The sequence below is a fragment of the Poromitra crassiceps genome (assembly GCF_964638095.1).
Source record: "Poromitra crassiceps genome assembly, chromosome: 21".
Taxonomy (NCBI): domain Eukaryota; kingdom Metazoa; phylum Chordata; class Actinopteri; order Beryciformes; family Melamphaidae; genus Poromitra; species Poromitra crassiceps.
The window spans coordinates 26,829,816-26,842,587 of record NC_139638.1 but is presented as its reverse complement, the minus strand read 5'-3'; the positions used below and the strand labels follow the sequence as shown (position 1 = coordinate 26,842,587).

General features: G+C 43.6%; 1 protein-coding gene across 1 annotated transcript in view; it reads right to left on the bottom strand.

Moving 5' to 3' along the window:
• ric1 (RIC1 homolog, RAB6A GEF complex partner 1) overlaps positions 1 to 11,802 on the bottom strand; it is a 66,602-nt gene extending 54,800 nt beyond the window's left edge. Inside the window, exon 1 of the mRNA XM_083657531.1 lies at positions 11,636 to 11,802. Within this exon, the coding sequence (XP_083513657.1) occupies positions 11,636 to 11,776 (141 nt within the window). The 5' untranslated portion in view covers positions 11,777 to 11,802. The remainder of the gene's footprint in view (positions 1 to 11,635) is intronic.
• Between the last annotated feature and the right edge of the window lie 970 nt (positions 11,803 to 12,772).

Sequence of the window (12,772 nt, the reverse complement as noted above, 5' to 3'; positions counted from 1 at the left end):
AATTAATCGACAACTATTTTGATAATCGATTAATCGTTATGAGTACAATTTTAATAGAAAAAGGTCTCAATTCTCTGATTCCAGCTTCTTAAATGTGAATATTTTCTGCTTTCTTTACTCCTGTATGACACTAAACTGATATTATCTTTGAGTTGTGGACAAGACAAGACATTTGAGGGCGTCATCTTGGGCTTTGGGAAACACTGATCGACGTTTGCTACCATTTTCTGACATTTTATAGACCAAACAACTAATTGATTAATCGAGAAAATAATCGACAGATTAATCTATGATGAAAATAATGGTTAGTTGCAGCCCTAGTCCACACAGATAGAAGTTAGACAGTGCTGTGTGTACAGCTGATTTAATGAGAGACAAACAAGACAGAAGTGCTAATAAACAGTATTTATTAGCTGATTTAATGAGACACAAACAAGACAGAGAAGTGCTAATAAACAGTATTTACTACGATTTTAACTACTGTTGTTGCGCCGAGCAGCCATCTTGGATTTTTGCGGTCGGGGCTGCTGAGGCGCCTCCGAGTTTGGCAGAGAAAATCCGAGCACGGGTGACGTCACCGCCGTCGGAGCTCATGACCTTTGAACCATCACATTCCCATGTCCCAGTTTGAAAGGAACGGCCCCAATATACACATACAGGAGAGAGTAGCTTCCATCACGTGTAAACACCATGTGAAGTACCTTCCAACACGTGTAAACACCATGTGAAGAAGTGTCTCCTGGATGAGCCAGAACGTTTGGAAGCAAACAATCTTTTAGCCGTGCAAATGAATTTATGTTCTACAGATTTACTGCCAAGTTGTTTGTCATTCGTTCAAAAATGGGTGAAAAACGCGTGGGCAGGGCAGGGCCGCTTTACAAACAGCCCCCATGAGAGCTTTCTGCAAGCCTCTGCTTGCAAAGAACCACCGCCGTTACAGGCTTGAGGGAAGTGAAAGTGAAAACAGGTGAACTCAACTGCACCAGAGAAAAGAGTGATGACAACAGTGATTCATGTGGGGCTGGAGAGTGGATACCAGCAGAGCAATTTCAGAGAGAGAGAGTGGCGTCAGCGGAGGACCAAAATGCGTGACTCATTAGCTAATGAACAACCAGGAAGGGGTCTCGCGCTGCTTTTGCATGTTAAAATAAAGCTGATAATGTACAATTTGATTTAAGAAAAAAACCTTTGAAAGTAGGGCTGCACAATTCATCGTATTTTCATCATCATCGCAATATGAACATGCGCAATAAACACATGGCAAAGACTGCCTGAAACGCAACGAATAACAAAAGTGGTTTTATTTACATGCGTCATGCATTCCAACTCAGCGTCTGATCATTTTGTCTTGTGTTGTAAATCCAGCATACATCTTTCCCTTGCAACAGTGCGCTCCGCCCCTCTGCCAAAGCCCAAACACGCTGTGTGTAGTTTCAGCCAGAGTCAGTGTGTATTTCATTTCTTTATTCAGTGGGCATAGGCTATGTTTGGGGTCTATGTTAGCATTATTAAAGCAGAAAGATATAGGAACTATATAGCTAATATGCAAACTTTAATATTTGTTTATTTATCGCAAGTCGTATCGTCATCGCTATATTGAACAAAGTTATCTCACATTGCAGATTTTCCTCATATCGTGCAGCCCTATTTCAAAGTACATCACAAACCAATTTTGCTGCAACTCGACAGTGCTGCTTAATCCAGGACCTTACTTCCTGGAACTCTTGAGAGTAAAAAAAACTGGTCCATTGAAGTGAATGGAGATGTCGCGACTCTTCTATATACAGATCCTTTCCAAAAAATTTGAATATCATGGATTTCTTTTCTTTTTTTCCATAATTCCTTTCAAAAAGTGAAACTTTCATAGATTATAGATTCATTACACTCAAAGTAAAGTATTTCAAGTATTTATTTGGTTAACTTTGCATAAGTCTGGCTTCCAGCTCATAAAAAAAAAACCCAAAGCAGTATTTCAAGAAATTTAATATCACATAAAACCAATCATTTTCAAAACAGAAATGTCGATCTTCTGAAAAGTTATGTTCAATCATGATGCCTGCACTCAATACTTGGTCGGGAATCCTTTTGCTTTCATTACTGCCTCGATGCCATGATATTTCCATGATATTCAAATCTTTTGGAAAGCATCTGTACATGGGCTCTGGTGGATACCAGGCTAGGTGATGAAGCAATCCAAGACTGAACAAACACAAACAGACTCTGGACGCAGCGACACACTACAGTCACACACATAATCTGTTCAGCTCAATCAGGGCCAAATTCCACACGGGGAAGCCACAGGACTCTATTACCCCATTCAGACCGAGGTCCAACCACAACCAGGGTTCTTTCCCAGCTTGGTTTTGTGGTTGAAAGGGTTAACCTGCGTGGAGCATCTTGTAAATAATATATCTAAATAAAATCACCCTTAGGCCTTGGCCACACTGATCCGTCAGAAAATGGACAGAACGGATAGGCGGATAGATTTATGTCCGTTGCATGTACAAGTAACCTACTTGTACAGCAGGTGGCGGTAAGCACCTTGAAGGTGTCAGCGACCCGCCTATATACCGAGAGAAGAAGAAAGCTGGCGTCAGCTAGCTGTTAGCTCTGTGCGCTACGTTACTTATGTGGCAATAAAATGCCACCGAATGACCAGATTAGATGGTGAAATCGGACGGTGACACTGACTATCACGTTGTACAACAGCGGGATGGTGTACACAGCATTAATTCTAGCCTCCTTCACCGCCTCGGCCGCCATCTTCTTTGAAAAGTTGAAACAAATCTCGGAACGCCCCCTCTCGAGACCTCGACTCTGATTGGCTAAACGTCCAGTGACTATCCGACCATCCGACCATCCGATACGTCCATCCAGAAAAAGTTCATCCCTCTTCAACTTTCTGTCCATCAAAACGTATGCAAATTTTCTGGATACGTACGCTTCTGAATGCTCCACGGACAGTCGGACAGCTGTCATTGAAAATGAATGGAAGTGAACAGAGAAATGAACGCACACGGACAGACACCACGGATCAGTGTGGCCAAGGCCTTAACCTGCGTGGAGCATCTTGTGGCTCATTTCCACCACATATAACAGCACAGTACAGCTCTACTGTACCTGGCCTCACTCGTCTCTACTTGATATAGACTCTGCTTCCATAGCAAGTTTACTCGCCTCCGCCCACACCTGGTCGTCATGGCGACCGCATATCTGCCCTCCTCCCATAGCCCAAGTAGACTAGAACATAATAAGGTTAAAATTAAATCCACACACAAAATTTTTAAACTGGTTATGAAATACTGGTGCCTCTAAATTACTGACATGGGCAAATGTGACAATCGGCCAGGAGAATGGATATCACTTTGTTGTTACTCACATGCATTGGCTGCGCGGGGGACGGGGGGTTACGCTACGGGGAGAAGGGACGCCACTACCCCCGGCGGGCCCACTCACCAGGCAAGACCGCGGCTTCGCTAAAACACCCGCCTCCGGCCTAGCGGCGCCGACGTAGCACACAACTACAAAGGGCTTCCCGAGCGAGGAGTGGACTTTTTCTCTCTCAAAACAATTGAAAACCACCGTCATCATGTTAAAGCTGAGCAAGGAGATCGATTTTATTTCACCAGAGCCGAAGGCAGCAACTCACCAAAAGACATGTATGTTAGGGTTAATACTCCTGTCAGTGCCCCTGACCAAGGCAATGGCAAAAGAACAGGAGTTGGTCTCCCGGGTGCTGCACTGCGGCTGCCCACTGCTCCTAGTTCTAGGAAGGTTCCTAGTAGAGGATGGGTCAAATACAGAGGATGAATTTCCCCATGCGGATAAATAAAGGATAACTTAACTTAAAAGACTGATGGAAATAACAGAAGAGAAGGTAACGTCCCACTAAACTGGTATCCAGCAGTGACAGTAGATACAGTCAAACATGAGAAAACAGAAGTGCTGGAAAAGCATGTTAACATTTATGACATTGTTGTCATTATTTGCAGCTAATGGACTGGATGAGAGAAACCTGTTGCTGATCATTTCATTGCCACTCATGTTGCTCTGTGGCAACAAGCAAGCTGTACAAATAAAACCCTCTTCTGGAAGAATGACATGGCTGTGTTACCTAGCTGCTGCTAAACAGCTCATGCTAACCATGGTGACAATATGACGTGGTTATTAGGGCTGTGGCGATTCACTTATCTCCCGATTCGATACTATCACGATTCTTGGGTGCCGATTCAATTTATATTGCGATTCTTAAGTATTGCGATTCTACGATTATTGCGATTCGATATTACGATTTTTTTTTCTTTTTTTCTTTTCTTTTTTCAGTTTGTTTGCTTTTTTACACTAGATTAGAACATGGGAAAAGTTGAATCATACACTAGAGAGAGACTGTATATTATATCATGAGTAGGGCTGGGCGATATAGTTAAAAACAGGGGCGGATTGGGATCATAATTTAGGCCGGGCATTAGATACCAAGCAGGCCAGGCCGATATGGGCCGACGCGCATGAAATTTGGGCCGTTTGAAGCCCAATTTGGGCCGTTTAAAGCCAGATTTGGGCCGTTTGAAGTCCAATTTTACAATGAGAAGCACCCACTTTAACCCTGAAGTGTAATTATTACTTCAGACTAACTAATAAAGTAATAAAACCACTAGTAAACCAGTAGGCGGCGCCTGGCCTGCTGTTCAGTGAGTGGCCTGACTGCGGGCACCCAAAAAAAAAAAAAAAAAAAAAAATTGCGATTATCGATTCTGGAATAAAAGATCGATTAAAAAAATCGTGACATTAAAAATCACGATACTTAGGTGAATCGATTTTTTCCAACACCCCTAGTGGTTATATGCACATTCATATCTTCTCCCTGAGAATTGATTCACACTACAGTTTGTTCCCTGAGATAGACAGGCACACGTACAGACACACACGCGCCACGCGCACACACACACACACACAGGAAATGATTTAGGATATTAACACATAGGATATAGGATATTAACACACAGTACATATGATGACAATGGCAGGTCGACAGATACAGTTATACTGTAAGACTAAGACAAAGATAACAGTCAGTATCCACTTCATGGGTACAAAAAGCAGCGCCTCCTCCATATTGGGCGGCTACCAAAAATAGCAGATATTGAACAATACCTCGCTAACTGCTTGGCCCTACTACTCTTAGGGAGACCAGCCATCTGAAGGCCTCTCGCAACCAATGCGCACGCACGCACGCGCGCGCGCGCGCACACACACACACACACACACACACACACACACACGGTGGCCTGAATTTACCTCTACCCCTGAATCACTACACATACATTTGTCTGGATCACAGAATCACTCGATATATTGATGGCAGTCGCCATTTGTCTGGATCACAGAATCACTGGCATTCGCTCAAAATGCACATTCCAAGAGCGTCAGAAACACAGATGCAATGTTGTGACTCGTGTATTCACAGTCGCCACGCCATGAACTAATAATCCCATATATATATATATATATATTAGGGATGGGACCGATCCGATCCAATATCGGTATCGGGTGCCGATATTTGCACTAATTAACGAATCGGATCAGAATCTGGGATATATATATTTTTTTTTGCAATTCCAGCGCGGGCCGCACAGTCTGGCCGTAATTTGCCCATGTATAATAGTATCCTTCTTTGCCTTGTATATTTTCTTAATTTTGTCTGCTTTTTGCAAGGTATATTTAAAAAAAAAATCTTTGATTGGCCAAATCTTTGCCTATACTGTTACTGTATATTCAAGAAAAACATTGGTATCGGCATAATATCGGTAGATATCCAAATTCAGGTATCGGAATCGGTGCATCCCTAATATACTGTATATATATATATATATATATATATATATATATATATATATATATATGTATGTATATATATATATATATATATATATATATATATATATATATATACTGTATATATATACTGTATATATATAGTAGCACGAGCAGGCCTTGATATGACATGAAAACTAGGATTTGTAGACTTGACATTGTAGACTGACACACTACACCCAGATAACAAAAGCAGGGCAGTATCTCATGTAACTCAAGCTAGGCTACATTAGCCCTCGTACCCAGTCGCTGTAACGTGAGAGCAAGATCCTCCTAGAATTAAAGCTTTATAACGGAAATAAAAAGTGAGCGCTGGAGAAACCAGCTCAGCCTCTCTCTTTGTTAGGAGATGTCACAGATGATGGCTCAGGTGTTGGTACGGTTGCCTCACACAGCAAGAAGGTCCTGCATGGGTCCAAGGTCCTTGCATGTTCTCCCCGTGTTTTGCGTGGGTTTCCACCAGGTGCTCCGGTTTCCTCCCACCGTCAAAGGCATGTATGTTAGTCAGTGTTAATACTCCTCTCAGTGCCCCTGACTAATACCCTAGTCAGGGTGGACATAGGACCCTAGTCCTATGTCCACCTTGGTCAATGTCCCTAATGTTTCATGTTTTTGTTTTATTTGTATTACATACTGGAATTGAAGGTCTGTATGTGCCCACTTGAATTGCAAAGTTAAATGCTTCCACCATGTATATGTACTGTATGTCTCCTCTCCTTTCTACCCTATGCGTATGTATGTATCACTTACATTGCACCCCTGTCAGTTGCCCTATGTATTCACTAATTTTTCTATTTCTTCTTTTTAAACTTTTTTGTACCTCACCTGTCGAGGGACTACGGATGGAAATTAGCTAAGGCTATAATCCGGCACATTTACATGCAAATGTTCATTAATGTTGCACTGTCCCTGAAATAAATAAATAAATAAATAAATAAAAAATACCCCGTTCAAGACAACTCGGACCACCGGAAAAAATAGGTTCTGACCTGTAAAAAGTGATTTGAACGGTCGTCCAGGCCGGAATTACAGCTCGGAAACTCAGGTATCATTCAGAGCTCCGCTTTGTCCGAGTGGACGTCATATCCACACATCTCATCCAAAATGTTGCATTACCGCCTCCACTTCCCAGAACCCTCCATGGTTTTTCCCAGTGTTTTTCTCTCTGACAGGGAAGTGCAGCGTGAACGCAAACATGCCAGGGGCGGACGCTCCGAGATGAAACCTCCGGCGGTCCGAGTTGTCATGAATGCGGTACGAGGCACATCTTCATATTGTATTGATGAAGTGTCTATCGCCGATATATATCGCTATTGATTCATCGCCCAGCCCCTATTACAGAATCACCATTAAATGTGAGGAGCTAGTGAAATAATTAGGAAATAACGCAGTTTTTGTATTGTTATTAGAACTCTGTCCAATCGAAGGTGACTTTGGATTTTTGCTCTTTAAACGGGAAAACGCGGTGTATCACCGACCGAGCCCTGCAGGCAGGCAGGCAGGAGGACAGCCTGATAAACGGATCCAGAAGCAGAGAGCGCTCCTAAGGACTTCATCACCTGCGCAGCCTGAGCTTACACCAACGAGGACAACATCCCAAATGTCGTCTCCCCGTATAAACAGCCGGCGGCCACACAGTCACAGCAGCATTCAAACCCAGCTCCTCAGACCAAGATGGCTGCCGGCCACACAGACCCAGCAGCATTCAAACCCAGCTCCTCAGACCAAGATGGCTGCTGGGACACAGTGACTTGAGCCCGTGTAATTGCCCCCATCTCCATTTCCCATGCTCTACCACAATTACACCCAGTCACTCAGTGTAACTGAAGAAACCCCAATGGAGTGTTACGGATTACACACGCACATAAACATGCACAGTTGCGCAAACACACACACACACACACACACACACACACAAACACACTATTTCTCACTCACTGACCGCACTGTGGGTCATACACACACACACACACACACACACACACACACACACACACACACACACACACACACACACACACACACACACCTCTCTCTCTCCCTCTGTTCCTAGACATCCCTAGCAGTTTACCACCTCACACACACACACACAGCTGTGGCAGGGTGACAGAACACAGCGACTACTACAAGGCTAAGCTGCTGTGCTACACACGGATTAGTGGTAGCGCGGCTAGCGCCTCGACTGAACTAGCCCGGCTAGTGCCGGACTGACCGAGCGAGGAGAGAGATGGGATTATAGAGGACAGACCTGGGGAGGGGGGGAATGATGGCTGATAAAACAGGATAGAGAAACGGGGCCAAAGAAGCGGGAAGAAGTGACAGAATTACAATCACCTGCGTCACACGGACAGAGTGACCTGAGCAATGTGCTGAGGGGTTAATACAGTGAGGGGAGAGAGAAACATGTGGGACAGCAGCAGGCCTGGATCTGTGTTGTTGATCACTTGATACCATCCTCATATCATATTATGCATTGCTGACTGTGATATCATCTTGACAGACTGAGAATCCTCCCAACACATTTTCTTAGATTTTAGGATACACTTCTCTACACGTTCGATGTTAAGAGGCTTTTATAAGAAACAGAAGTGTATCTGCTTATATGCCAATTAAATCTGAAAAGTGTTTGGCTACAGATAACTTCTCTGTGTAAAACCCCACAAATATTTAAAATAAATACATACAAAATTTGTATGTCAGTCTATCTATTTGTCTGTCTGTCTGTCTGTCTGTCTGTCTGTCCGTCCGTCCGTCTGTCCGTCTGTCTGTCGTTCCTCATTTGTATTCCTGTTGTTTAATTGCTGAAAGCTCCCGTGCTGAAAATTCCAAAACAGCAGTTTTGCAAAGGCTTGTACTTCTGATTTCTATTGAGCTACATTTACTTTAATTTAATTAGCAGTAGCCCTGGAATCACACAACTTGTTCTAAATGGTAAGTGCAGAGAAAACAATGAATGATGTGTGCTGGTAGTGTTTCCCCCGTCCATGCTTTTCTTTCATTTTCACTTTTCACTCAGATGAGGGTGTTAAATCATGCCGTGTTTATGCAGAAAAACACATTCAACAACACTTAAAATATTTGAACACAATAAGTCTAATCCCTGTGTGTATTTCATGGATAGTTAGCAATTCTTTGTGTGGGCTGTGACGATGCTTGTGTGGAGAATAGTTCCTCAGCCCAAGTCAGAGCCATAATATTTATTTTTTGCTTCCTACCACCAAATGTCTGGAAGCTCCAGCAACTATGCGACACTATCATCCATACGCGTCCACTAGGGGTGCTTCAGCAGCAGCCATAGGGAAGAGCAATTTAAAATAACTATTGTCAAACGATTCCAAACCAACCCTCTAAGTAATAGGCATAACATTCTACTTAGCCTATAGCCTATTTATGCGGAGACAAAGCAGAGCTATTGTGATTTCCTTGCAAATACTCAAACCCTTTTCAAATGTTGAATCCGTGCCTGCCGGTAATCTAGGCTAACGTCATCATGTGAACAAAAATGAGTTATATTTTCCGAAAAACACACTGTTTCCTTAAAAGAGTGTCTTCATGACTGACATCACCCTAAAAAAGGTGGGTGAACTGTTACTCGGCAAATAAATAAAAAGGTTGGTGAACTGAGTTTATAAGTGGGTACTGGGTACTAGGGGTGTCAAAAATAATCGATTATAAGATGCATCGCGATGCGGACCTGCACGATTCTGCATCAATTCACAAATGTCAAAAATCGATTATAAAAAAATAAAAATAAAAATTATATAATCAAATGAAATATAATGGAAGTACATGCAGTTGTTTATTTGAATTATGGATCATAATACAATGCAATTCTAAATGCACTTTTATTTTAAAAGTAGCCACACAGTGAGAAAAAAAAAAGTGAGAAAAAAAATCATGTATTCGGGAAAAAAAGTGATGCATCGATTTAAGATGCATCGATAATCGTTATCGAATCGAATCGTGAGGCCAGTGAAGATTCACAGCCCTACTGGGTACACCCTCCCTGAGCCCCTACATCCCTGTGTTTTGGGAGTGGGGCTGCTGGACGGTGCGCTGGACCAACATAATGCATCTAACAGATGTGATGGTGCATGTCAAGAGGAAGGAGCTCCTGCAAGCTACATTCCTGAGAGGAACCTTTTCCTGCACCGCTTGTTGATACTTGGGCAGGCGAGCAAGGTTGTCAAGGAGGATGAAAGAGGGGAAGCAAAACACGGCCACTTCCTGTGTAGGCGTAGGGAAGTAAACAGTGACCCTGAAACCATTGTTGATGAAGTGAAACAATACAAGCTGTGTGGAACACAGACTGTCGTAAAAACAATGCGCTGGATACCCATAGGAACTGCATAAGATGGTTCCAAACCGATTTGGGACTGGGAGTAGCCTAAAACAACTGGGGGAACATTTTCGCACTCACTCTCACTCAGTAGGCTACCCACTACTGTGGCCGTAATCCCAGTTGCCACTATAACTTCGATACCATGCCACTGATCAAAGCAGGCTTTGGCGGCCTTGATCAAGATCCCATGTAAAGAGCCTAGAGAAATGCTTCGCCCTTTAGTAATATCACGCTGAAATGATAAACATCCAGCAATGGCTTTTGGACTTTTGCCTTTTGGTTTCACTATGAAATTGCTCTTTGGACATATCTGCCTATTTAACGCCTATTTAACTCAGTCTGTAAATCTCATGTAGATTCAATGTAAATTCATATTTATTATACTTCACCACTCATGTACATATTGTATATATTTACTCGATTTGATTGCACTTGCAACTTTGTGATTGTCTTTAGTTATCTTCCTACTTCTTATCTCTGTATATTGATGTGACCGCCACGCTGCATACAGACACAAAGACAAATTCCTCGTATGTAACTTGCATACTGTGGCAATAAAAGTGATTCTGATTCTGATATCTTGTACTTGTAGTAGCAGAAAAACAAAATTTGGGGCTGGTAAAAGATTGTTTATCTAAATTCATAATAATAACCTGGTAGAAGAGGCTGGAAGCCCCTGGAGTAAGGTTGAGTCGTGATATATAATACACCACAGTGTGGATTCCTGTGCCAATAGTAATAGTAAATGAAACTTTGAAGTTGATCAGCTGGATGTTAAAAATAGTAAATATACTGTTAAAAATAGCAATATTAGCAATGGCCTGTCCCTGGGACAACGGTTGAGCTTACTAGTGGTGGATGTGTTTAAACTTGCCACTGTCTTCCTAGCGGGGGGGGTTTACAAGCATTTTCCTAGCGGGGGTCTTACACAAAGCATTCATCAGATAGGCTGCAGCCACTGAGGCTGAGGGGATGCAAGTCAGTCCAGGCCTTTGTTATGATTATTATGAATGATGAGCACAGGAGAGGCATGACGTACATGAAAAGCCTTTTCAATGCAACAACGTAACTCTAGTGTGTGTGCCGTGCCGCTGTGAAAACTCACACGTATACGGATACTCAACTAGCTACAATGCATAACAATGTCGCTTGCATAGCTGTAGTAGGCGGCACAAGTTACCTGCATATCTTCAGGCTATTGACCGCTGCAGCGCAACGGCTAGCAACACCTAGCGTATAAACTATGTTTATAGTGTATGCATAATCGCAGAGGCGGCAGCAGAAGACGTGCATCATGTTCAGGAGCAATTGTGTGGCACGTTTACATAATACATAAAGTGACCACCACGTATTGTTTATCGGACACCGATGAGCAGAATCACCAGATCAGCGTTGTTTGTAGTAGCAGGCAGCTAAGCTTACCCGACTGAACCAGATGCTGAGCTGGGTCTCCGACAACACGGCGAAGTGAAGCCTGTGGGAGCTGGGCTGGATGTGAAAGGGCTCCTCTTCACTTCGCAGCGGACAGAGTAGCCTCCGGGGCCAGCCAGTTAGAAAATACATGACGGGCACAGCGGTCACTCCAACAACTCCACACTCAAAACAGCGCCGCAATGCAAAGACCAGTGGCCCTGGTTCCAAAAACAGAGTGGTTTTAATCCGCGTGGCTCATGAGCGCGTGGTCGTGTAAAAACACTTTAGCTTGGGGATATGAAGTCCAATGTTGACACTGGTCAAGCTAGCAATCCATGAATGCCTAAAAGGTCCCCAAGTTAGCCGATGGAGCTAAACAGCTAGCCAGGCTAACATTCCCTTGATGAGCTGTCCAAGGCACGGACTGTGACCGAAAACAAAAGCTCTCCGACGTCTGCGACCAAATCATGCGGTGCGGAAAAACTGCGTCCCGCCACGGACAGTTGGTCGATTAAACCTTCGCTCTCGTCGCTGTGTCAATTCTTACGATAGCTGAGCCAGCAATGTTTGTTTTTAATAACGGTAGAGCATCCAGTCCTCTCCTCTGTGTGTCTTGCCGACGCCATCTTTGCCGAGACTGTCCGACTGAAATCTGATTGGCTGCCACGGAAAAGTTTGCGTCGAACGAGATGTTGACATCTGACGTCACTTTCCCGTTCAATTAAAAACAGGATGGCTCGCTGCTGACATCTGGTGGTGATAACAGCATGTTACCAGTCAAAGTTGCGTGCGTGTGTGTGTGTGCGTGTGTGTGTGTGTGTGTGTGTGTGTGTGTGTGTGTGTGTGTGTGTGTGTGTGTGAGTGTGTGTGTGTGTGTGTGTGTGTGTGTGTGTGTGTGTGTGCGTGCGTGTGTGTGTGTGTGTGTGTGTGTGTGTGTGTGTGTGTGTGTGTGTGTGTGTGTGTGTGTGTGTGTGTGTGTGTGTGTGTGTGTGTGTGTGTGTGTGTGTGTGTGTGTGTGTGTGTTATAGTGTGTGTGTGTGTGTGTGTGTGTGTGTGTGTGTGTGTGTGTGTGCGTGCGTGCGTGCGTGCGTGCGTGCGTGCGTGCGTGCGTGTGGAAGAAATGTTTCTGCTTTTAAAAACGAATTA